A 27,289-nucleotide genomic window follows, 5' to 3' on the forward strand; every position below is an offset into this window, starting at 1 on the left:
TGCTACAACCGCTGCTGCTGCTGCGACCGCTGCTGCTGCTGCGACCGCTGCTGCTGCTGCTGCTGCTGCTGCTACGACGACCGCTGCTGCTACTACTTTGACCGCTGCTACTACTTTGACTGCTGCTACTGCTACTACTTTGACTGCTGCTACTGCTACTACTTTGACTGCTGCTACTACTTTGACTGCTGCTACTGCTACTACTTTGACTGCTGCTACTGCTACTACTTTGACTGCTGCTACTGCTTTGACTGCTGCTACTGCTACTACTTTGACCGCTGCTGCCGCTACTACTTTGACTGCTGCTACTGCTACTACTTTGACTGCTGCTACTACTTTGACTGCTGCTACTGCTACTACTTTGACCGCTGCTACTACTTTGACCGCTGCTGCCGCTACTACTTTGACCGCTGCTGCCGCTACTACTTTGACCGCTGCTGCCGCTACTACTTTGACCGCTGCTGCCGCTACTACTTTGACCGCTGCTGCCGCTACTAAATCAATCAAATCAAATTGTATTTGTCACATACACATGGTTAGCAGATGTTAATGCGAGTGTAGCGAAATGCTTGTGCTTCTAGTTCCGACAATGCAGTAATAACCAACAAGTAATCAAGCTAACAATTTCAAAACTACTACCTTATAGACACAAGTGTAAGGGGATAAAGAATATGTACATAAATATATATGAATGAGTGATGGTACAGAGCGGCATGGGCAAGATACAGTAGATGGTATTGAGTGCAGTATATAAATATGAGATGAGTATGTAAACAAAATGGCATAGTTAAAGTGGCTAGTGATACATGTATTACATAACAATGCAGTAGATGATATAGAGTACAGTATATACATATACATATGAGATTAATAATGTAGGGTATGTAAACATTATATCTGGTAGCTTTGTTTAAAGAGGCTAGTGATATATTTGACAAAATTTCCCATCAATTCCCATTATTAAAGTGGCTGGAGTTGAGTCAGTGTGTTGGCAGCAACCACTCAATGTTAGTGGTGGCTGTGTAACAGTCTGCTGGCCTTGAGATAAAAGCTGTTTTTCAGTCTCTCGTTCCCAGCTTTGATGCACCTGTACGGACCTCGCCTTCTGGATGATAGCGGGGTGAACAGGCAGTGGCTCGGGTGGTTGTTGTCCTTGACGATCTTTATGGCCTTCCTGTGACATCGTGTGGTGTAGGTGTCCTGGAGGGCAGGTAGTTGCGTTGTGCAGACCTCACTACCCTCTGGAGAGCCTTACGGTTGTGGGCGGAGCAGTTTCCGTACCAGGCGGTGATACAGCACGACGGGATGCTCTCGATTGTGCATCTGTAGAAGTATGTGAGTGCTTTAGGTGACAAGCCGAATTTCTTCAGCCTCCTGAGCCTGCTGCGCCTTCTTCACGATGCTGTCTGTGTGGGTGGACCAATTCAGTTTGTCTGTGATGTGTACGCCGAGGAACTTAAAACTTACTACCCTCTCCACTACTGTTCTATCGATGTGGATAGGGGGGTGTTCCCTCTGCTGTTTCCTGAAGTCCACAATCATCTCCTTAGTTTTGTTGACGTTGAGTGTGAGGTTATTTTCCTGACACCACACTCCGGGGGCCCTCACCTCCTCCCTGTAGGCCGTCTCGTCGTTGTTGGTAATCAAGCCTACCACTGTTGTGTCGTCCGCAAACTTGGATGATTGAGTTGGAGGCGTGCGTGGCCACGCAGTCGTGGGTGAACAGGGAGTACAGGAGAGGGCTCAGAACGCACCCTTGTGGAGCCCCAGTGTTGAGGATCAGCGGGGTGGAGATGTTGTTGCCTACCCTCACCACCTGGGGGCGGCCCATCAGGAAGTCCAGTACCCAGTTGCACAGGGCGGGGTCGAGACCCAGGGTCTCGAGCTTGATGACGATCTTGGAGGGCACTATAGTGTTAAATACCGAGCTGTAGTCGATGAACAGCATTCTCACATAGTTATTCCTCTTGTCCAGATGGGTTAGGGCAGTGTGCAGTGTGGTTGAGATTGCATCGTCTGTGGACCTATTTGGGCGGTAAGCAAATTGGAGTGGGTCTAGGGTGTCAGGTAGGGTGGAGGTGATATGGTCCTTGACTAGTCTCTCAAAGCACTTCATGATGACGAAAGTGAGTGCTTAGTCGTTTAGCTCAGTTACCTTAGCTTTCTTGGGAAAAGGAACAATGGTGGCCCTCTTGAAGCATGTGGGATTGAATATGTCCGTAAACACACCAGCCAGCTGGTCTGCGCATTCTCTGAGGGCGCGGCTGGGGATCCCGTCTGGGCCTGCAGCCTTGCGAGGGTTGACACGTTTAAATGTTTTCCTCACGTCGGCTGCAATGAAGGAGAGTCCGCATGTTTTAGTTGTGGGCCGTGTCAGTGGCACTGTGTTGTCCTCAAAGCGGGGGAAAAAGTTATTTAGTTTGCCTGGGAGCAAGACATCCTGGTCCGTGACGGGGCTGGTTTTCTTTTTGTAATCCGTGATTGCCTGTAGACCCTGCCACATACCTCTTGTGTCTGAGCCGTTGAATTGAGATTCTACTTTGTCTCTATACTGACGCTTAGCTTGTTTGATTGCCTTGCGGAGGGAATCGTTACACTGTTTGTATTCGGTCATGTTTCCGGTCACCTTGCCCTGATTAAAAGCATTGGTTTGCGCTTTCAGTTTCACGTGAATGCTGCCATCAATCCACGGTTTCTGGTTTGGGAATGTTTTAATCATTGCTATGGGAACAACATCTTCAACGCACGTTCTAATGAACTCGCTCACCGAATCAGCGTATTCGTCAATGTTGTTGTCTGACGCAATACGAAACATATCCCAGTCCACGTGCTGGAAGCAGTCTTGGAGTGTGGAATCAGATTGGTCGGACCAGCATTGAACAGACATCAGCGCGGGAGCTTCTTGTTTTAGTTTCTGTCTGTTGGCAGGGATCAACAAAATGGAGTCGTGGTCAGCTTTTCCGAAAGGAGAGCGGTGCAGGGCCTTATATGCGTCGCGGAAGTTAGAATAGCAATGATCCAAGGTTTTTCCAGCCCTGGTTGCAAAATCGATATGCTGATAAAATTTAGGGAGTCTTGTTTTCAGATTAGCCTTGTTAAAATCCCCAGCTACAATGAATGCAGCCTCCGGATAAATGGATTCCAGTTTGCAAAGAGTCAAATAAAGTTTGTTCAGAGCCATCGATGTGTCTGCTTGTGGGGGAATATATACGGCTGTGATTATAATCACATAATCTATAGAAGAGAATTCCCTTGGTAGATAATGCGGTCGACATTTGATTGTGAGGAATTCTAAATCAGGTGAACAGAAGGACTTGAGTTCCTGTATGTTGTTGTGGCCACACCACGTCACGTTAACCATGAAGCATACGCCCCCGCCCCTATTCTTACCAGAAAGATGTTTGTTTCTGTCGGTGCGATGCGTGGAGAAACCAGCTGGCTGCACCGACTCCGATAGCGTCTCTCCAGTGAGCCATGTTTCCGTGAAGGAAAGAATGTTACAGTCTCTGATGTCCCTCTGGAATGCTACCCTTGCTCGGATTTCATCAACCTTGTTGTCAAGAGACTGGACATAGGCGAGAAGAATGCTCGGGAGTGGTGCACGATGTGCCCATCTCCGGAGTCTGACCAGAAGACCGCTCCGTTTCCCCATTTTACGAAGTCGTTTTTTTGGGTCGCCGGCTGGGATCCATTCCGTTGTCCTGGGTGAAAGGCCGAACACAGGATCCGCTTCGCGAAAGTCATATTCTTGGTCGTACTGATGGTGAGTTGACGCTGCTCTTATGTTCAGTAGTTCTTCTCGACTGTATGTAATGAAACCTAAGATGACCTGGGGTACTAATGTAAGAAATAACACGTAAAAAAAACAAAAAACTGCATAGTTTCCTAGGAACGCGAAGCGAGGCGGCCATCTCTGTCGGCGCCGGAAGTTACTTTGACTGCTGCTGCCGCTACTACTACAACGACTACTGCTGCTATTACTGCTTCTACTACTACTGCTACAGCTGCTGCTACTACTACTACTACATCCATGACTATTACTACTGCTGCTACTACTACAGCTACTACATCCACAACTATTACTACTGCTGCTACTACTACTATTGCTCCTATTACTACATCCACAACTATTACTACTGCTACTACTACTACCTACTGCTGCTACACCCACGACTATTACTACTGCTACTACATCCACGACTACTACTACTGCTACTACATCCACGACTATTACTACTGCTACTACATCCACGACTATTACTACTGCTACTACATCCACGACTATTACTACTGCTACTACATCCAGGACTATTACTACTGCTACTACATCCAGGACTATTACTACTACATCCACGACTATTAATACTAATACTACATCCACGACTATTACTACTGCTACTACTATTACTACTGCTACTACATCCACGACTATTACTACTAATACTACATCCACGACTATTACTACTGCTACTACATCCACGACTATTACTACTAATACTACATCCACAACTATTACTACTGCTACTACTATTACTACTGCTACTACATCCACGACTATTACTACTGCTACTACATCCACGACTATTACTACTGCTACTACATCCACGACTATTACTACTAATACTACATCCACGACTATTACTACTGCTACTACATCCAGGACTATTACTGCTACTACATCCAGGACTATTACTACTGCTACTACATCCACGACTATTAATACTGCTACTACATCCACGACTATTAATACTAATACTACATCCACGACTATTACTACTGCTACTACTATTACTACTGCTACTACATCCAGGACTATTACTACTAATACTACATCCACGACTATTACTACTGCTACTACATCCAGGACTATTACTACTGCTACTACATCCAGGACTATTCTGTAGCTCAGTTGGTAGAGCATGGCGCTTGTAACGCCAGGGTAGTGGGTTCGATCCCCGGAACCACCCATACGTAGAATGTATGCACACATGACTGTAAGTCGCTTTGGATAAAAGCGTCTGCTAAATGGCATATATTATTATTATTATTATTACTACTGCTACTACATCCACGACTATTACTACTGCTGCTACTACATTCATGGTCCTTCTGTAGCTCAGTTGGTAGAGCATGGCGCTTGTAACGCCAGGGTAGTGGGTTCGATCCCCGGGACCACCCATACGTAGAATGTATGCACACATGACTGTAAGTCGCTTTGGATAAAAGCATCTGCTAAATGGCATATATTATTATATTATTATTATATTATTACTACTGCTACTACATCCACGACTATTACTACTACTGCTACTACCGCTACTACTACATCCACGACTACTACTACTATGGCTACTACATCCATGACTATTACTACTGCTACTACATCCAGGACTATTACTACTGCTACTACATCCAGGACTATTACTACTGCGGCTACTAGATTCACGACTATTACTACTGCTGCTGCTACTACCCACATCCACGACTACTACTACCGCTACTACTACTGCTGCTACTTCTACTACTACTGCTGCTGCTACCACCACCAATCACCATAGTTTCAGCTGTTATTTATGGTGATATGCTGTGCCTGGGTTTATTTCAACCAAATAAAATTACAGAAGTCGAATAACAGTACTTTTCCTCTGCGCACGCTTTAGCACTCTGAAGCACGTCAACTTCCCCCCCGAATGCTGTCGGTGTTTAGGTCAGAGTTGAGGAAATAACCAACAGCCATCTCTGGGTGACTGGGTGATGTGATGAGTAGCTTTCTGCCTGGCCTGGTCTGAGTGAATGGAGATGTATCCCATCTCTGCTGCCAGTGTAGCAGGCGGGGGCACCTTCGTCAGTGGCAGCCTCCTGTGTGTAGTAAAGGTTCCTTCCTGGCCTGAGTGAATGGATATGTATCCCATCTCTGCTGCCAGTGTAGCAGGCGGGGGCACCTTCGTCAGTGGCAGCCTCCTGTGTGTAGTAAAGGTTCCTTCCTGGCCTGAGTGAATGGATATGTATCCCATCTCTGCAGCCAGTGTAGCAGGTCTGTGGCAGCCCCGTTTTGTGAGTAGCAGTTTTACTGTCTCTGGCTGAGAGGTGACTATCCATCTCTGCCTGCCTTCAATGTAGCGGTTCAGTGGCAGCTTCCCCGTCGTGTGTAGTAGTAGTACACTAGAGTTCATCCCGTCTCTGTCTGTCTGTGGCCCAGGGGTGATGGTGCTCTCAGCCCGTCTCTGTTATCACGCCCTGTTGACATGCCATCAGCCAGCCATCCCTCTCTCTCTTTTTAAATCTTTTTCACGCTCCACCTCAGACTCTGGCTTTCTTGTTCTTTTGTCCCTTTTTCTACTCCTCCTGCTGTTGCTTTATCGCTCTCCCTTGCCTCTACCTTTCCCCCTTGCCTCTACCTTTCCCCCTTGCCTCTACCTTTCCCCCTTGCCTCTACCTTTCCCCCTTGCCTCTACCTTTCCCCCTTGCCTCTACCTTTCCCCCTTGCCTCTACCTTTCCCCCTTGCCTCTACCTTTCCCCCTTGCCTCTACCTTTCCCCCTTGCCTCTACCTTTCTCCCTTGCCTCTACCTTTCTCCCTTGCCTCTACCTTTCCCCCTTGCCTCTACCTTTCTCCCTTGCCTCTACCTTTCTCCCTTGCCTCTACCTTTCTCCCTTGCCTCTACCTTTCCCCCTTGCCTCTACCTTTCTCCCTTGCCTCTACCTTTCCCCCTTGCCTCTACCTTTCCCCCTTGCCTCTACCTTTCCCCCTTGCCTCTACCTTTCCCTCTTGCCTCTACCTTTCCCTCTTGCCTCTACCTTTCCCCCTTGCTTCTACCTTTCCCCCTTGCCTCTACCTTTCTCCCTTGCCTCTACCTTTCCCCCTTGCCTCTACCTTTCCCCCTTGCCTCTACCTTTCCCCCTTGCCTCTACCTTTCCCCCTTGCCTCTACCTTTCAAATCAAATCAAATCAAATTTATTTATATAGCCCTTCGTACATCAGCTGATATCTCAAAGTGCTGTACAGAAACCCAGCCTAAAACCCCAAACAGCAAACAATGCAGGTGTAAAAGCATGGTGGCTAGGAAAAACTCCCTTGCCTCTACCTTTCTCCCTTGCCTCTACCTTTCCCCCTTGCCTCTACCTTTCCCCCTTGCCTCTACCTTTCCCCCTTGCCTCTACCTTTCCCCCTTGCCTCTACCTTTCCCCCTTGCCTCTACCTTTCCCCCTTGCCTCTACCTTTCTCCCTTGCCTCTACCTTTCCCCCTTGCTTCTACCTTTCCCCCTTGCTTCTACCTTTCCCCCTTGCCTCTACCTTTCCCCCTTGCCTCTACCTTTCCCCCTTGCCTCTACCTTTCTCCCTTGCCTCTACCTTTCTCCCTTGCCTCTACCTTTCTCCCTTGCCTCTACCTTTCTCCCTTGCCTCTACCTTTCTCCCTTGCCTCTACCTTTCTCCCTTGCCTCTACCTTTCTCCCTTGCCTCTACCTTTCTCCCTTGCCTCTACCTTTCCCCCTTGCCTCTACCTTTCCCCCTTGCCTCTACCTTTCCCCCTTGCCTCTACCTTTCTCCCTTGCCTCTACCTTTCTCCCTTGCCTCTACCTTTCTCCCTTGCCTCTACCTTTCTCCCTGGCCTCTACCTTTCTCCCTTGCCTCTACCTTTCTCCCTTGCCTCTACCTTTCTCCCTTGCCTCTACCTTTCTCCCTTGCCTCTACCTTTCTCCCTTGCCTCTACCTTTCCCTCTTGCCTCTACCTTTCCCTCTTGCTTCTACCTTTCCCTCTTGCCTCTACCTTTCCCCCTTGCTTCTACCTTTCCCCCTTGCCTCTACCTTTCCCTCTCCCTCTCGCCTCTACCTTTCTCCCTTGCCTCTCCCTCTCCCTCTTGCCTCTACCTTTCCCCCTTGCCTCTACCTTTCCCCCTTGCTTCTACCTTTCCCCCTTGCCTCTACCTTTCCCTCTCCCTCTCGCCTCTACCTTTCCCCCTTGCCTCTACCTTTCTCCCTTGCCTCTACCTTTCTCCCTTGCCTCTACCTTTCTCCCTTGCCTCTACCTTTCTCCCTTGCCTCTACCTTTCTCCCTTGCCTCTACCTTTCTCCCTTGCCTCTACCTTTCCCCCTTGCCTCTACCTTTCCCCCTTGCCTCTACCTTTCTCCCTTGCCTCTACCTTTCTCCCTTGCCTCTACCTTTCTCCCTTGCCTCTACCTTTCCCTCTTGCTTCTACCTTTCCCCCTTGCCTCTACCTTTCCCTCTCCCTCTCGCCTCTACCTTTCCCCCTTGCCTCTCCCTCTCCCTCTTGCCTCTACCTTTCCCCCTTGCCTCTACCTTTCCCCCTTGCCTCTACCCCTTGCCTCTGCCTCTACCCCTTGCCTCTGCCTCTACCCCTTGCCTCTGCCTCTACCCCTTGCCTCTGCCTCTACCCCTTGCCTCTGCCTCTACCCCTTGCCTCTGCCTCTCCCCCTTGCCTCTGCCTCTCCCCTTGCCTCTGCCTCTACCCCTTGCCTCTGCCTCTACCCCTTGCCTCTGCCTCTCCCCCTTGCCTCTGCCTCTACCCCTTGCCTCTGCCTCTACCCCTTGCCTCTGCCTCTACCCCTTGCCTCTGCCTCTACCCCTTGCCTCTGCCTCTACCTTCCCCTCTCCCCCTTGCCTCTACCTTTCCCTCTCCCCCTTGCCTCTACCTTTCCCTCTCCCCCTTGCCTCTACCTTTCCCTCTCCCCCTTGCCTCTACCTTTCCCTCTCCCCCTTGCCTCTGCCTCTACCTCTCCCCCTTGCCTCTGCCTCTACCTCTCCCCCTTGCCTCTGCCTCTACCTCTCCCCCTTGCCTCTGCCTCTACCTCTCCCCCTTGCCTCTGCCTCTACCTCTCCCCCTTGCCTCTGCCTCTACCTCTCCCCCTTGCCTCTGCCTCTACCTCTCCCCCTTGCCTCTGCCTCTACCTCTCCCCCTTGCCTCTGCCTCTACCTCTCCCCCTTGCCTCTGCCTCTACCTCTCCCCCTTGCCTCTGCCTCTACCTCTCCCCCTTGCCTCTGCCTCTACCTCTCCCCCTTGCCTCTGCCTCTACCTTTCCCCCTTGCCTCTGCCTCTACCTTTCCCTCTCCCCCTCTCCCTCTCCCCCTTGCCCCTCTCTTTACTATTGTCACTCTCCTCTCCAGCCACACTTCCTTCCTCTCGCCTCATCAGTCTCTCTGCCAGACGCTTGTCCAATGCTCCTCACCTCTCGCTCCGCGGCCGGGCCTGCCGTCAAATAACTTCATTAGCTTTCCACCTCTGTCACGCTGGCCTGCTCCCCCTCTAACAACTGGCTCCTGTTTTCTCCAGGAGGAGAGGAGAACGAGGTGGCTGCTGGGCTAGTGTCTGTGTGCAAACACACACACAGGCAGGTGGAGTGGAAGGCAGCAACAAGCTGACAGTGTGTACACTGAGCTGCACAGAGTAGTGTAGATACTGAGGGCTGACAGCAGAGAGGATGGACCAGAGGTCACATATGAGAAGTCTTGACTGACTGGCTGACTCTGTTCATGTGTCGTGGTCGAGAGGAAAAGACATTATTGAGAAGAGGTCGTAACATGTGTCTGCCCACCCCGACAGGTGTTGTCAGATGAATCTTAAACAATATTTGAATGAGAGAATAGATGACTGGATATCTTACAGTATATTATGTAGACATATTGGTTGGGTATAAAACGTGTCAACTCACAAGCACACTCGCACACAGACAAACACACACTACATCACTAAGATACTCCAACTGCATCAAAGACTGCATCCAACGCCTTCGCTCTTTTTCTCTCTCTTTCACTCTCTCGCTCTCGCCTCTGAGATAAATAAGACACCCTCAGCACCAACGACACTTCCTCCCACAAGCCCTTGCTTCAGCGACGTGCCAATTATTTACACCCGGCCCGGGGTCGCGCTCGCTGTCACCTCCAAACGGGGTCGCAACGGGGACCGCCATTATTACCCGTCTGAGGGGTCCTGCGAGTAGTGTCCTAACCGGGCCCCATCCACGCATTTCAAAGTACCTCCGCGGACTCATCTTTCCCCTCTCAAATCAGAATGTGGAGGGTCACACTGGGTAGGCTGTCGGTTGTGTCAGAGTTGCCGTGCGGGGGAGAAATCAAAGGGGATTGGTCTTAACACCCAGAGGAGAATCAGGGCAGCCTAAAAATGATGAGGTCAGAGGTCAGAGAGAGTTTATACCTGGGGAACTCAGTCAGATCCTACTCGCTCTCTTTTTCTCTCTCGGTCGTCTGTCACTTTATTTAGCTATTTTTAACCGTTCAAGTCAATTCAAGGGGCTTATTGGCATGAGAAACATATGTTAACATTCTGTCCATCCTACACCTCTCTCCCTCTCTTACAGCCCTTCTGTTTATCCTACACCCCTCTCCCTCTCTTACAGCCCTCCTGTCCATCCTACACCCCTCTCCCTCTCTTACAGCCCTTCTGTTTATCCTACACCTCTTTCCCTCTCTTACAGCCCTTCTGTCCATCCTACACCTCTCTCCCTCTCTTACAGCCCTTCTGTCCATCCTACACCTCTCTCCCTCTCTTACAGCCCTTATGTCCATTCTACACGTCTCTCCCTCTCTTACAGCCCTTCTGTCCATCCTACACCTCTCTCCCTCTCTTACAGCCCTTATGTCCATTCTACACGTCTCTCCCTCTCTTACAGCCCTTCTGTCCATCCTACACCTCTCTCCCTCTCTTGCCCCTTCTGTCCATCCTACACCTCTCTCCCTCTCTTCTCTTACAGCCCTTCTGTCCATCCTACACCTCTCTCCCTCTCTTACAGCCCTTCTGTCCATCCTACACCTCTCTCCCTCTCTTACAGCCCTTCTGTCCATCCTACACCTCTCTCCCTCTCTTACAGCCCTTCTGTCCATCCTACACCTCTCTCCCTCTCTTACAGCCCTTCTGTCCATCCTACATCCTCTCCCTCTCTTACAGCCCTTCTGTCCATCCTACACCTCTCTCCCTCTCTTACAGCCCTTCTGTCCATCCTACACCTCTCTCCCTCTCTTACATCCATCCTACACCTCTCTCCCTCTCTTACAGCCCTTCTGTCCATCCTACACCTCTCTCCCTCTCTTACAGCCCTTCTGTCCATCCTACACCTCTCTCCCTCTCTTACAGCCCTTCTGTCCATCCTACACCTCTCTCCCTCTCTTACAGCCCTTCTGTCCATCCTACATCTCCCTCTCTTACAGCCCTTCTGTCCATCCTACACCTCTCCCTCTCTTAGCCCTTCTGTCCATCCTACACCTCTCTCCCTCTCTTACAGCCCTTCTGTCCATCCTATACCTCTCTCCCTCTCTTACAGCCCTTCTGTCCATCCTACACCTCTCTCCCTCTCTTACAGCCCTTCTGTCCATCCTACACCTCTCTCCCTCTCTTACAGCCCTTCTGTCCATCCTACACCTCTCTCCCTCTCTTACAGCCCTTCTGTCCATCCTACACCTCTCTCCCTCTCTTACAGCCCTTCTGTCCATCCTATACCTCTCTCCCTCTCTTACAGCCCTTCTGTCCATCCTACACCTCTCTCCCTCTCTTACAGCCCTTCTGTCCATCCTAGCCCTCTCTCTCCATCCTTCATCCTCTCTCCCCTCTCTTACAGCCCTTCTGTCCATCCTACACCTCTCTCCCTCTTACAGCCAGTCCATCCTATACCTGTCCATCTCTTACAGCCCTTCTGTCCATCCTACACCCCTCTCCCTCTCTTACAGCCCTTCTGTCCATCCTACACCTCTCTCCCTCTCTCTACAGCCCTTCTGTCCATCCTATACCTCTCTCCCTCTCTTAGAGCCCTTCTGTCCATCCTACACCCCTCTCCCTCTCTTACAGCCCTTCTGTCCATCCTACACCTCTCTCCCTCTCTTACAGCCCTTCTGTCCATCCTACACCTCTCTCCCTCTCTTACAGCCCTTCTGTCCATCCTATACCTCTCTCCCTCTCTTAGAGCCCTTCTGTCCATCCTACACCCCTCTCCCTCTCTTGCAGCCCTTCTGTCCATCCTACACCTCTCTCCCTCTCTTACAGCCCTTCTGTCCATCCTACACCTCTCTCCCTCTCTTACAGCCCTTATGTCCATTCTACACGTCTCTCCCTCTCTTACAGCCCTTCTGTCCATCCTACACCTCTCTCCCTCTCTTACAGCCCTTCTGTCCATCCTATACCTCTCTCCCTCTCTTAGAGCCCTTCTGTCCATCCTACACCCCTCTCCCTCTCTTACAGCCCTTCTGTCCATCCTACACCTCTCTCCCTCTCTTGCAGCCCTTCTGTCCATCCTACACCTCTCTCCCTCTCTTACAGCCCTTCTGTCCATCCTACACCTCTCTCCCTCTCTTACAGCCCTTCTGTCCATCCTACACCTCTCTCCCTCTCTTACAGCCCTTCTGTCCATCCTACACCTCTCTCCCTCTCTTACAGCCCTTCTGTCCATCCTACACCTCTCTCCCTCTCTTACAGCCCTTCTGTCCATCCTACACCTCTCTCCCTCTCTTACAGCCCTTCTGTCCATCCTACACCTCTCTCCCTCTCTTACAGCCCTTCTGTCCATCCTACACCTCTCTCCCTCTCTTGCAGCCCTTCTGTCCATCCTACACCTCTCTCCCTCTCTTACAGCCCTTCTGTCCATCCTACACCTCTCTCCCTCTCTTACAGCCCTTCTGTCCATCCTACACCTCTCTCCCTCTCTTACAGCCCTTCTGTCCATCCTACACCTCTCTCCCTCTCTTGCAGCCCTTCTGTCCATCCTACACCTCTCTCCCTCCATCACAGCCCTTCGGTCCATCCTACACCTCTCTCCCTCTCTTAGAGCCCTTCTCGCCATCCTACACCTCTCTCTTTCTCTTACAGCCCTTCAACCCCTCTCTCATCCCCTCTCACAGCCTCTCTCTCTCTCTTACAGCCCTTGTGGGATTGAGACAGGCACTGTGACAGAAGTGGTAAATCAGGAGATGAGCTGCCGCATGTACACACTCAATCGCTCTTGGCAGGGAGGTCAGAAGAAAGAGTCCCGAGGTTCCCCTGAGAAGAAGCTTTACCCCCCCCTCCCTTTCTCCTCCTCTCTACCCTCCCCGTCTGCTGTGCGGCCCAGCAAAGAGTGCAAAAGATCTGAGTCAAGCTTTGGGCCAAACCCCCACTTCTCTTTTTTAACCAACCGCGCTCAGAGATGATCATGAAAGCCCTCGGTAATCAAAAGGACCAGTATTCTATTTAAACATCATCGTTATCTCTAACATCACTCAAGTCCACTACTATCTGCTCCTTAAAAACAAAAAAAGTGCGTCCTCCCATCTTTCAAATTCCCTCCGGTACTGCATGAATGACGCCGTCCTTGAACTAAGATGTCCGCCGCCCGTCCGCCACTCTACACTGGGCTGACATTGTGAGAGAAGAAGCCATCTTGGCTCCATCTCCTCTGGGACTTTCCTGGCTTGATTGCAAAGTCTGGGAGTGAAGTGCGACTGGCACCCGGGGGGGCACCGGCGCGGAGCCGAACTGGAGGGGGAGGGGTTAACTAAACCTGTCCAGTCCCTCCGCGACGCACATCGCACGGCGCATCCTAGCCAGGGTCACGGAGCAGAAGTTAAGGGCGCTAATCATTATGAAATTCAAATTATGAATTCTTCTTAATTTATGAATTATGCATACATTTTTAATTAATCTAATGTTCCGAGGGTTTTCTACCCCCCTCCTCCCCCATCCCTTGTCCCTCTCCTCCTTCCGCATCCCTCGTTCAGGAGATCTCAATCTAATTAGCTGGCATTAGGAGTTAGAGTGGCAGCCTCAACCCCGACCTTGGCACCCAACCCCGGGCACACCTTCCCCCATCAATCTTCAGCCATTGTCTCAAAGTAACTGATCCTTTGCCATCGTCACAACACGGTGGAATGCATCTCAACAAACCTGATATAATACCTAGCGTTATTCTGGCTAACGTTAGCGTGTTTGTTGTTGATGAGGTTATTGGAGAGGCAAAGCGGAGTGTTGGGGTTATTGGATTAATGAGTTGACGTTCATTGACATTCATGACGAAACCCTAAGAAATATGCTAAGACGCTCAAAAGTCCTGAAATGGCCATCAAAAGTTTCCCACCAGTCCAACACCTACATAAACATTTTGTGAAATCTCTTCAGTGATGAATAGGTGTTGGACTGGGTGGCCGTTAGCGAGTGTTGTTATTGACGGGAGTTGCTGTCATGGTTACCTGAGAGCTTCATGAGCAGGTCGGTGGCTGTCTTGGTGTTGATGTCCGGGCTGAAGAGGGACGCTGCCGTTGGACCTCCACCAGGACTGGACCGCACCCCCACCCCCAAGCCGACTCCCCCCATAGAGAGGTCCAGGGAGTTGCCACTGCTACCAGGCCGCTCCCGCTCCCTGTCCCTGCAAAGGGTGAAGGGCGACAGCACCGACAGCTCCCTCTCCTGGGGCTCTTCTTTTATATAGACGTGGTGGTTGGAGACTCCAGGGGAGTTCTGGTTCCCTGCGTCCGACTGGAGGGGGGATTCCCCGGGGTTGAAATCGCCCAGGAGTGACCCCTCGCCCTCCGTGTCCGTGGTGGCCTCTTCCTTGACCTTGACCCCATCGGAGGCGGACCCAGAGCGGGGGAAGTGCTGGTGGCAGCGCATGTGGAGCTTGAGGCTGAAGTGGCGCGAGGAGGTGAAAGGGCAAAGTTCGCACTGGAACGTCTCGCCCCGGTCCTGATGCTGGTGGACCTGGGATACAGGGATAGGATGAGTGGTGGGGGTACCTCCACATTGTTACAGCAACAACATTCAAAGCAATGATGCTCATTTGAGGACAAGACACTGAAGATTTGCCTACGCTACAATGGAGCAATGCATCCCCGTGTTGTCCATTCAACGTGTGTCAATGTTTCAGGCTAATTGAATCTGTTCCTATGCAAATAAATAATTGAAATAAAATGAGTAGAGATTAAATAAGAGCGTAAAACAGTAAGGATTCCCTCAACATCTGGAGCTTCTCGTTCTTGTTAAAACCCCCTCTAGCTTTGGTCTACTAACTACAGTATCATTTGAGGCACGTTACCCTGCTACACTAGAGGTGACTTTGACTAGAGCTTACACCTCCCTTCCTTTGAGCAATTAGTAGCATTAGCACTACTTCCACAATTACGACCTCAGGGGATGGATACCACGGCAAGGTTACAGGTCAAAGGTCAAAGGAGGCATCACAGGCTCCCATCATCTCACCTTCATGTGGGACTTGAGATTGTCTTTGCGGGCGCAGCGGAAGGGGCACAGGGGACACTGGTGACTCTTCAGGCCGGTGTGGATCACCATGTGTCTCTTCCAGTAGCTCTTCCTCTTGATGACCAGGCCACACACCGGACACTGGAACGGCTTCCCTCCGTCCTCCCCCGGGGAACCTGGGAGAGGAGAGGAGAGGAAAAAGAGGGGATGAGACATTTATTTCACCTTTATTTAACCAGGGAGTTCCAGTGAGGTCAGAATAATTATTTACCAAGGGATACCTGGCTGAGAAGGGCACCTCAGTAAAAATACAAGTCATTTAGTGCATACAGTCCCCTGAACAAATACTTAAGCAATGCATCATTCATTCCTTCCTCGTTTGCTTGATGTCAGTGCACCTATCCGATCAATAAGTGACTGGTAAGGTGTAAGTAAGGTTTCCACTTTATAGCTTTTCCCAATCCAGCCCATGTCAGATCTGTGATTACTTCAAGGAAGAAAAGAAGGAAGCTAGGAAGGTGAAGGATACATTTCTGAAGTATTGGAACAGGTCCATTTCTCGAGCTGGGAATTGCTTGGGACTTCACCACACGATATTATCACGATACTAAAGTGCCGATACGATGTGCATTACGATTCTCACCATTCTATATGAATTGCGATTCCATATACTGCAGTTTTATTGCGATTTGATGTTCCAAACATATGGCTCACCATATGTCTGCTGCAGAGAGACAAGAGAGACCATGAGAAGTTTCGATCAGTCAGGAAAATAAAAGTGCTGAAAACATCTTGGCTCCCCATTTAAACAGAAGATGGAGAACAAGCTATAGGATCAAAAATACGTTAGTTATGGCGCATGTACAGCCGACTAGCGCTAGCTAACACTACCTGGATTTAAAAAAAACAAATCTATACAATATTGTGCCAAAATAATATTGCGATATGCAACTATCGACCCTCCCCAATCACTAGTCCATTTCTTCCTTACCAGAGAGGAGTTACGGACTATAGAGCCTCTCTAAGGTTACTGACTTTGTGTCACTATTCCCACACCTCTACTAGGTGAGACACGACCTCTAGACACCTCAAGCTGAGAACGCTCAACAAAGCCTGCTGTGCTTCTGAGAACAAAAGAAGTCAACCTCGAGGATGTTTTATTATCTCGATTATTGTTGTTGGCTTCATTTCCGGCCTCTATTACACCGTTTAATTGGGCTTATTAGGACCCGGCATGATTGCATTACAAATTCACCACGGGCCTCATCGATGGCTTCATAAGTATTCTCCTCCTGTTCCTTGGAAAACATCTGGTAATCAGTGTTTGGTGAAATTACCGCGCTCAGCCATTCATTGACCCCGGGTGTAAAACCTAGAGACTGCCTATTTGCAACAATAAACCGCCATCTGCGGCCCAACCGACTGGAGCGAGGGAGAGAAGAGAGGGGGAGGAGAGAGAGGGGAAGGAGGAGAGAGAGGAGAGAAGATAACCGTGGACTCCTTGCTCATTGGAGGATGTAGGGGAAGAGGTGGAGGAGAAAGAAAAAAGATGGAACAGCGTTTAACTGGTCAGTACGTCAGATAGCAGATTCTCTCTCTCTCTCTCTCTCTCTCTCTCTCTCTCTCTCTCTCTCTCTCTCTCTCTCTCTCTCTCTCTCTCTCTCTCTCTCTCTCTCTCTCTCTCTCTCTCTCTCTCTCTCTCTCTCTCTCTCTCTCTCTCTCTCTCTCTCTCTCTCTCTCTCTCTCTCTCTCTCTCTCTCTCTCTCTCTCTCTCTCTCTCAAGATCAATTATCAAGAAATGTCTAAACTATGTAGAATTACACGGTTTTATGTAACATTAAATATAGGCTAAATGTGTAACAATTTCATACCAGAACAGCCAACTGCAATAAAACAAAACAAAACAATCAATAACCAAGGGCATGTTTTTTTCTGTCTGGCCAGCAGACAAGTAACTGCATTTGTACAGCATTCCACCACGACCTTGATGGCTGCAGGTTACCGCCGACAACCCTTTTTAACATGCAGATCACAGAATATTGCATTGACTGCCTCTCTCCCTCTCATCCGTCTCAAGTCAATTTGATCCAGCCATTTTAGATTTGGCTTAAGGGTTACGACACAATCCTTCAAAAGTGCCCATCCATCTACCCTGGAACACACTCCACTGTTCTCCCTAAAGGCTGCTCATTTTGAGAGAGGTGTGTATTTATTAAGGAGCCCCTTTAGCTACTCTTCTTGGGGTCCAGCAACATTAAGGCAGTTATATACAATTATAAATATTACATTTCACAACCCATTAAGTGTGTCCACAACCCATTAAGTGTGCAGAGTGCGTGAGTTAGCATGTGTATTCATGTGTCTGTACCAGTGTGTCTCTTCACAGTCCCTGCTGTTCTAGAAGGTTTCATTGTATCGATTTTTAAAATCTGATTCTACAGCTTGTGTCAGTCACCTGATGTGGAATAGAGTTCCATGTAGTCATGGCTCTGTGTAGTACTGTGCGCCTCCCATAGTCTGTTCTGGACCTGCCCCGTGTAAACTGATGGGATTGTGTTTGGCTGGGAGTCTGCTGAATGCTGATCTGAGGACAGAGGAGAAGGCCCTGACTGCAGACTCCTCTGGCTCCAACCTCCACCAGTCTGTACAGAGGTGACTGGTAAAGGGAGGTTGATGGAGCCAGAAGAATCTGCAGAACAGACACGGATATGGACTCTCGGTTCCTACTGTGCTGAGAGCACACACCGCAGAGCTGAGCGCAAGTGGTCTGGGTTGGACATCCTGCCAGGCCCACAGACCTTTTCCCAGACTCAGGCCAGACGGGGAGGGGGATTCTCGCTCTCTCTCTTTATTAAAAGTGGGGCGAGCGAGCATTTTTTTTAAAAATACATGAATGAAATAAATACAAACCTAGAAACCTCACCAAGAGATTTTAGCCATTTATAATGAGAGTCACAGGGACCAGGGTTTGAGTCCCAGTCAGGGTCTAACCCTGAATGCTGATTGGTTAAAAGCGCATTCCAGCCAGTGTCTATTCCACAAGGTACCACCAGCTAAATCTATGACGTTAAAATGCCTATTTAGTCTGTTCCATCTGACTGAGCAAACCACTGGCTCGTCAGCCCAGCCACTACAAAAAGCATCTAGACATTATCTCACATTTCTTCTAGACTAACATTTCTATAAACCTTACTGTCTCACCGACATTTGCAACATTGTTTCAATATTCAAATTGGATCTCCAACTGTCCCATAGTAATGAACGTGTAAGTCGGAAGTCGGAACGAGAGAGAGAGAGGCAGGCAGAGTTTCTCAGCCAGTCTAAATCATTAATCAGCTGGCATCATTTTTATGGATGTATACAAAGAAAAGCCAATTGAAAAACGGTAAAACGATAAGTGTAGCTAGTTTGCTAGTCTTTCCTGCTTCAGTATGAAGTGACTGTGTTAGCTGTGTTGTTGGCTAGCTCCTCTGAACAACCGTGTCCTGACGAGAGAACACATTTTCTACGCCAGGCGAAATCGTGCCTCGTTAGCTCAGTGTTACCGATGAAGAAAACAGCTTAAACAAATGCAGCCACTGTTGGTCTTTCTGCACTGTTCGACGTGACTGTAAAGTTAGCCGTAGTTGGCTAGCTAGCAAGCAAGGGATAAGAACGTTGCCAGCCAGTATGACAATGGAACATTTAGAACGAACGACTGGGTCGCGTCCATAGATACAGAACAAAAAGACTGAATAACAGGGTCGGGACTATATCTTGTGGAAGGATGAAATAGTATGAATAAAATCATCAAAATAACGTTTTTAATGAAAATATGTCAATCATTATTTGAGTATGTTGCTAACCGGTAACCCTTTGTATAAAAGTGATAATGCCCTCGAAGCCCGAGCCCGGCCCGAGACAAACCAGTGTCAATATATCCTCCAAACACCGGCTTTTCAGGCATCATCACTTAATCAATACATTGGTTCCCGTGTTAAATAGCCCTATTGAAAGCAGTGAAGGCAGAGTTCTGCTATTGTTCATGATTGATGTCCTAGTTGAAATATATATTCTACTAAAGTAATCAGACCTATTCTTACTATATTGAACTGCTTCAGGTTCTATTCAGCTTGAAATCTTCATTTAACACCTTCCACTACTATAAAACAATATATACATTTTTGGAAGGCTGAAGCAAGCACACACATTTTCTTCAGGAAATGTTCCTATTCTAGTTTAGTCATTTATCTCAGCTTAGAAGAGTTCACTGCAAGCTGACTACTGGCTAGCTTCCGAAATCAACTTATTAAAGTATCTACAAAACAAGTTTTATAGCCAAAAAGGAAGGTTTCTACATTTTTTATTTTACTGTCCCTGGTTCACAAATTATTATTTTGATTCGCATGATTCGATTCACCGGGATTGAACCGAATCCCTACCACTTTGACGCGAATCATGCAATTTGTCAAATATAATAGTTTTAAATAATTTCTTATAAGTAAAAATATATATATATATTTTTTTTTTGGTATGAAGTGGGGCATCCGTAATACAGTAAATGTCCTTAATGTGTAATATAAAGGGATTCAACATATTAGAATATTTGCTTAGAGACCAGCTTTAATTCCATATAATAAGCAAAAGCTTGGAGAATATATCTGTAAACGATAGTTTCCAAATAAGTTGAAAAGCTGAAGAGGATTTAATATCCGAGGACAGTTCAGGATGTGAAAGGGGAAATGAACTAGTACCGACAAACAACCTTGAAAAATGCAAGGTGAAATAACTGATTGAAATGCATTTTTAAAAATCTGCTGTTGTTGTGGTGTTCAACCTGGGAAGGTCTTCCACAACGGTTCATTGTTGTAGGAAACCTTGCTAGAGAAACAACACCTTCTGGGATTTGTCACAAGGTTTATACAAAAGGTCCAGTGTTTTTAACAACGTTCCAATGTTCCGAACCTTGTCACGACGACAAAACGTAGCTGACATAATATCTTGATAAACTCACTATTACATTTACCAAACTGCAAAACAAAACAGAATGTAGCTTACGACTGTAAATCCAAAAACTCGCCATATGGCTTTTAGACAACAAATGCCACCTCAGGAGGAAATTGTGTAGGGTCAGGGTGGATTGGCCTACCTGCTTGGCTGCTGGGTTTGGCCCTTCCCTTAGGGGTGGAGGGCAGCAGCAGGTCCATGGCGCTCTGGGGCCCTGTGGGGGTCCCTGCCTTCTGGTTCCTGTCCAGCAGGGGCTTGATGTCCTCCTGGATGGCCCCTCCTCCTGCTGTGGCCTCCATCTTATCAGCAAGGAGGTTCCCTGCCGCCCGGGCTGCCACCTCCTTGAGGAGCGCAGCCGAGGAAGTCATAGAGACCAGGGAGAGGAAGGAGGAGCCGGTGGAGGGTTGGTGTTGGTGGTCTGATGAGGGGGTGGAGGTGGTCTGGGAGCGCTCGCTCACCTTCTTGGACAGGGCGGCTAGCGTGGAGCTGGCCGACTGAGGGCTGAAGGGGGAGGTGAAGGCATCGAAGCGTACAGAGTCGTCTGTTCCTCCCCGGCTCCCTCCTCCCAGGGTGGGTACGGTAGAGCAGGAGGATGATGAAGAGGAAGTAGACGAGGCCACTACGGTGGCGTTCTTGTCCTGTAAAACCGCGTTGGCTGCCGCTTTCAGCTTCTGGATGGCCGAGTCAGGTGATAGGCTGGACCCGCCACTGGAGGCGGAGCAACCCGCCGGGGGCCACTTCCCGTCACCTGCTACTCCCACCCACACGAAGCCAGCACCGTTGCTCGGGGCGACCACCGAGGCGAAGGGGTCGCAGGGCTCCTGCTTGATGGCAGTGGTCGACATGGTAACAGAGGCAGGAGAGGCTGAGGCGGAGCCTCCGCTGTTGTTGTTGTTGTTATTGGCCGCCAGTTTTCGGGCGAGGGCACTTAGCTGCTGAGCATGATGGGAGGAGGGGGAAAGGGTCAGGGCTGGAGCTAAGCCTATAGGGGGCGACTCTCCTCCCCCACCTCTCACTCTCCCCAGAAGTTCCCCATCCAGCTTCAACGACCCAGCCTCTAGGAGGCGCCGCAGGTTACTACTCAGGGGTTTCCCCAGGGCCTCGGAGGCAGCCTCTCCATAGAGCGAGGATACCACGGAGGAAAGGGTATCTTGGGCAGAGAACACCCCTCCGTCCACCCCTAGGCTCAGGAGTTCAAGGGAGGCCCGGTGGTGGTTGTGGACAGGCGTAGGGCAGCCCCCCAGGGAGCTCTCGGTCGAGGTGTCGGGGTGTTCTGGAGGTCGGTCTGGGGAGGGGGTGTGGGGGGAGCCCCCGTGGAGGAACAGCTCATGGTCGTCATGGATGTCACCGCTGTACGACGACTCGGAGCGCGTGTCGGAGGCGTTCCCGTACCAGCCACCGCCGCCAACGCCGCCGTCGTCCTCCACGGGACAGCAGCCCCCGTCGGGCCCACTCTCCTCGACACTGTCCACATCTACAGGAGAGAATAAGAAGAGACGTTTGGTGAGAGGAAAAGAGAGGAGGAAGGGATCATCATGGTCAGAGCTGAGGACAAACCAGGGTCACGTTCATTGGATCATAGACGGAGGGAAACGGGGAGGTTCTACCTGAACTTATCCATTACGAAAACACTTGTTTTAGCTTTTCCCGTTGCACAATGTTTTACTACAGTTTTCCCCAATGAACATTTCCCAGGAAAGGACTGGATTTTGTCATTAAAGATAAACTCAAGGATCTTTAGCACAAGAAATTTGTAACATATAGTAGGATTACTTATTTTTTTACAAAATTGCGGGACGTTGCATACCATACCAAATGATGACGTAGTACACAGAAAAAAAAACAGGGAACACGAGGCTCTTGAGAACCAATTTCAAAACTACTGGCAAAAAATGATAAAGGTTTGAGAGCTCATCCTTAAATGACAATCTAGGAGTCATTGACATGAACAGCCTTGATTTGAGGATTGACGTTGTAATTCATCAAGTCAGCAGTCACCTGTCACCTGGATTACAAAGTGAGCCAGACTACTACACTATACACTCATTTTGATGCCTCCTTATCACAAGTGAGCACTCTCAATTCTATTTACCAGCTAAGTACAAAGGGAACAGTCTATTCAAAATACCAAATAGACTTTGGCGCTCTCAGCAAGGGGTAACTCACTGCCTTGGCAATGACTGAAGAAAATCCTAATAACGCCGAAAATCCAAGGAGCTTTAATGCAACAAAATCCACCAGCTTTCCCCAAGCCTTTCTCTCAGCACTGAGAATCACCAGCAACGTTCGATAAAATAACTGTAATGATTTTTCAATCCTTTATTTTCAACAATTTTTTTTCCCAGGGTCAAAAAAATTTTCTCCCAAGGAGTTTAGTAACGGGGTTACCATGACAACAGGCCCTTCCGGGAGGCTAGACAGCAAAGATTAGGGTAATGGAGGTTACAGAGCCTGTTTAATATTCATGAGGATGCAGATACCACCAGGGAGCCAATAAGGATAGGGTTAAGGTCACCCAGGGTCATTAATATACACTTGGTGTATCAATATTCATAAGCAAAACATTACAGCTTGCCAGACAAGGGCGAACAAAAGAAAGTGAGTATTCCTGAAACATATTAACCCCTTTCCATAAGAAGATGTCAGAAAGCAACAAGCCTGGGCTAAGAAAATGTCAAAACTTTACTGTACTGGGAGGAGGGGGGGACAGTAGAGGCTTCAACAAAAAATAAACCCATTGAGCATCAACCGAAGAAAACAGAGAGCGAGAATAACAAAAAAAAGGTCAAGAGAAGCAATGACACTCATACACTGAGACGCAGGCACGCACGCACGCAGGCACTCACGCAGGCACGCACGCACGCAGGCACTCACGCAGGCACGCACTCACGCAGGCACTCACGCAGGCACGCACGCAGGCACTCACGCAGGCACTCACGCAGGCACGCACGCAGGCACTCACGCACGCAGGCACTCACGCAGGCACGCACGCACGCACGGCACGCACGCAGGCACTCACGCAGGCACGCACGCAGGCACGCACGCAGGCACTCACGCAGGCACTCACGCAGGCAGGCACGCAGGCAGGCACGCACGCAGGCACTCACGCAGGCACGCACGCAGGCACGCACGCAGGCACGCACGCAGGCAGGCACTCACGCAGGCACGCACGCAGGCACCCACGCACGCAGGCACGCATGCAGGCACTCATGCAGGCACTCACGCAGGCACGCACACAGGCACACACGCAGGCACACACGCAGGCAGGCACGCACGCAGGCAGGCAGGCAGGCACCCACGCACGCACGCACGTCATTTGAACTCTCTTCTCTCTCCCTCTCGCTCACACACATCAAGGCTAGTCTTCACCTTGGTGACCCAGTCTAAGAACACTGGTGGGTTGCTTCTCTGTTTACAGGCAGAGGGGAAAGCGGTTGCCTCAGCAACCCCACCCGCAGGGGTCATTAGAGTCAGCTCACATCTGGTCTGGTCGTCACCGACTATGGGCCAGAGAGGTGACCGCAACCGTGGCCCGACCACTCTGACCAAGCGTACATGCACCGCTACAAATCTACCCACCACGCAGGGACGCTAGTACACACTCCACCTCACACACACAGGAGTCAGGACACACACACACCGTGGCAGAGGCCAGGGCAGGGAAAAGAAGAGACTGAACACTTACAGGAGTCAGGACACTACACCTTACAACCAGAGACCTGACCCCTCTTTTTTTACACAGTTTATGATGTGTGTGTGTGTGCACCCGTTGTGTGTGTTTCTATGCACTGTGTGTGTGTGTGTCTTCCTTCACCTCTTCCTTCACATTTCTTAAGACGACATTATGCGAGGAACGGGAGAGAGAGAAATAGAGAGCGGGAGAAAGGGAGCAGGCGCGTGAGAGAGAATGTCAGCAGGTCTAAGACCTACTGTTTTTCCATGGCCGCCGTTCACTCCCACTGAAAGCTTTTAGTCACCTGAGCCGGGCCAGAGGGGCGAAGTATGCGAGGCATGACCCGCGTCCATGTGACATGCTACAGAAAGAAAGCAGCCAGGCCCTAATGGCTGTAATGTCGTTAGTGGGAAATGGCTAGATTGCTGACCTAAAGTCTCAGGAGTACACAGTGGAGGGTTGAGGGGGGGTGAATTTGAACTATCCCCCCCTTTCCCTCCCTCTATCGACCTCTCCTTCTCCCTCTCTCCCTTCATCTCTCTTGCCCTTTGCTGCCCTCCCCCTCTCTTTCCCTAACTCTCCCCCTGCCTTTCTCTCTCTCCTTCCTAGGTTTAGTGTTGAGGTCCCGAGACTCCTCCACGCAACACTACACCTCAAGACGCTAGGCTAGCCGTAACGCTACAATGAAGCCTCTGCCGCACCCCGTCGCCATGGTTGTGTGACACAGGCAGGACCACCGTGTGTGTGTGTGTGTGTGTGTGTGTGTGTGTGTGTGTGTGTGTGTGTGTGTGTGTGTGTGTGTGTGTGTGTGTGTGTGTGTGTGTGTGTGTGTGTGTGTGTGTGTGTGTGTGTGAGACACAGGCAGGGCCACCCCGTGGGCGGGCTGACATTTCACAAGGTCATATCTCTGACCCAGGCTACGAGGGGAGGGGGGGCTTTGTCTGGGACTCAGCGTGCACGCACACACACACTAGACTGTACACACACACACACACATTGTACTAGTCCACTACCAGTCTCTACAGTACAGTGGTGGGGGGTGATACAGTCTCTACAGTACAGTGGTGGTGGTACAGTCTCTACAGTACAGTGGTGGTGGTACAGTCTCTACAGTACAGTGGTGGTGGTGGGTGATACAGTACAGTGGTGGTGATATAGTCTCTACAGTACAGTGGTGGTGGTGATGATATAGTCTCTACAGTACAGTGGTGGTGGTGATGATACAGTCTCTACAGTACAGTGGTGGTAGTGATGATATAGTCTCTACAGTACAGTGGTGGTGGTGATGATATAGTCTCTACAGTACAGTGGTGGTGGTGATGATATAGTCTCTACAGTACAGTGGTGGTGGTGGTGATATAGTCTCTACAGTACAGTGGTGGTGGTACAGTCTCTACAGTACAGTGGTGGTGGTACGGTCTCTACAGTACAGTGGTGGTGGTGGTGATACAGTCTCTACAGTACAGTGGTGGTGGTGGTGATACAGTCTCTACAGTACAGTGGTGGTGGTACGGTCTCTACAGTACAGTGGTGGTGGTGGGTGATACAGTCTCTACAGTACAGTGGTGGTGGTGGTGATACAGTCTCTACAGTACAGTGGTGGTGGTACAGTCTCTACAGTACAGTGGTGGTGATACAGTCTCTACAGTACAGTGGTGGTGGTGGTGATACAGTCTCTACAGTACAGTGGTGGTGGTGGTGATACAGTCTCTACAGTACAGTGGTGGTGGTACAGTCTCTACAGTACAGTGGTGGTGATACAGTCTCTACAGTACAGTGGTGGTGGTGGTGATACAGTCTCTACAGTACAGTGGTGGTAGTGATGATATAGTCTCTACAGTACAGTGGTGGTGGTGATGATATAGTCTCTACAGTACAGTGGTGGTGGTGATGATATAGTCTCTACAGTACAGTGGTGGTGGTGGTGATATAGTCTCTACAGTACAGTGGTGGTGGTACAGTCTCTACAGTACAGTGGTGGTGGTCTCTACAGTACAGTGTGGTGGTGGTGATACAGTCTACAGTACAGTGGTGGTGGTGGTGATACAGTCTCTACAGTACAGTGGTGGTGGTGGTGATACAGTCTCTACAGTACAGTGGTGGTGGTACGGTCTCTACAGTACAGTGGTGGTGGTGGGTGATACAGTCTCTACAGTACAGTGGTGGTGGTGGTGATACAGTCTCTACAGTACAGTGGTGGTGGTACAGTCTCTACAGTACAGTGGTGGTGATACAGTCTCTACAGTACAGTGGTGGTGGTGGTGATACAGTCTCTACAGTACAGTGGTGGTGGTGGTGATACAGTCTCTACAGTACAGTGGTGGTGGTACAGTCTCTACAGTACAGTGGTGGTGGTCTCTACAGTACAGTGGTGGTGATACAGTCTCTACAGTACAGTGGTGGTGGTGGTGATACAGTCTCTACAGTACAGTGGTGGTGGTGGGTGATACAGTCTCTACAGTACAGTGGTGGTGGTGGTGATACAGTCTACAGTACAGTGGTGGTGATACAGTCTCTACAGTACAGTGGTGGTGATACAGTCTACAGTGCAGTGGTGGTGATACAGTCTACAGTACAGTGGTGGTGATACAGTCTCTACAGTACAGTTGTGGTGATACAGTCTCTACAGTACAGTGGTGGTGATACAGTCTCTACAGTACAGTGGTGGTGATACAGTCTCTACAGTACAGTGGTGGTGGTGGTGATACAGTCTCTACAGTACAGTGGTGGTGATACAGTCTCTACAGTACAGTGGTGGTGGTGGTGATACAGTCTCTACAGTACAGTGGTGGTGATACAGTCTCTACAGTACAGTGGTGGTGGTGGTGATACAGTCTCTACAGTACAGAGGTGGTGGTGGTGGTGGTGGGGTGGGGGGTGGTGATAAGTCTCTACAGTACAGTGGTGGGGGGTGATACAGTCTCTACAGTACAGTGGTGGTGGTGATGATATAGTCTCTACAGTACAGTGGTGGTGGTGATGATACAGTCTCTACAGTACAGTGGTGGTCTCTAGTGATGATATACAGTCTGGTGGTGATACAGTCTCTACAGTGGTGGTGGTGATGATATAGTCTCTACAGTACAGTGGTGGTGGTGATGATATAGTCTCTACAGTACAGTGGTGGTGGTACAGTCTCTACAGTACAGTATGGTGGTGTCTCTCTACAGTACAGTGGTGGTGGTACAGTCTCTACAGTACAGTGGTGGTGGTACAGTCTCTACAGTACAGTGGTGGTGGTGGTGATACAGTCTCTACAGTACAGTGGTGGTGGTGGTGATACAGTCTCTACAGTACAGTGGTGGTGATACAGTCTCTACAGTACAGTGGTGGTGGTGGTGATACAGTCTCTACAGTACAGTGGTGGTGGTGGGTGATACAGTCTCTACAGTACAGTGGTGGTGGTGGTGATACAGTCTCTACAGTACAGTGGTGGTGG

At 49.6% G+C, this 27,289-nt stretch overlaps 1 protein-coding gene across 1 annotated transcript in view; it reads right to left on the reverse strand.

Moving 5' to 3' along the window:
• LOC124013285 (zinc finger protein 827-like) overlaps positions 1 to 27,289 on the reverse strand; it is a 125,496-nt gene that overhangs the window by 63,035 nt on the left and 35,172 nt on the right. The window contains exons 2-4 of the mRNA XM_046327551.1: positions 20,320 to 21,651; positions 15,192 to 15,367; positions 14,186 to 14,693 (exon numbers count right to left, since the gene is read on the reverse strand). Coding sequence (XP_046183507.1) covers positions 14,186 to 14,693; positions 15,192 to 15,367; positions 20,320 to 21,651 — 2,016 coding nt within the window. The remainder of the gene's footprint in view (positions 1 to 14,185; positions 14,694 to 15,191; positions 15,368 to 20,319; positions 21,652 to 27,289) is intronic.

Source organism: Oncorhynchus gorbuscha, linkage group LG24 (genome assembly GCF_021184085.1).
Source record: "Oncorhynchus gorbuscha isolate QuinsamMale2020 ecotype Even-year linkage group LG24, OgorEven_v1.0, whole genome shotgun sequence".
NCBI classification, from domain to species: domain Eukaryota; kingdom Metazoa; phylum Chordata; class Actinopteri; order Salmoniformes; family Salmonidae; genus Oncorhynchus; species Oncorhynchus gorbuscha.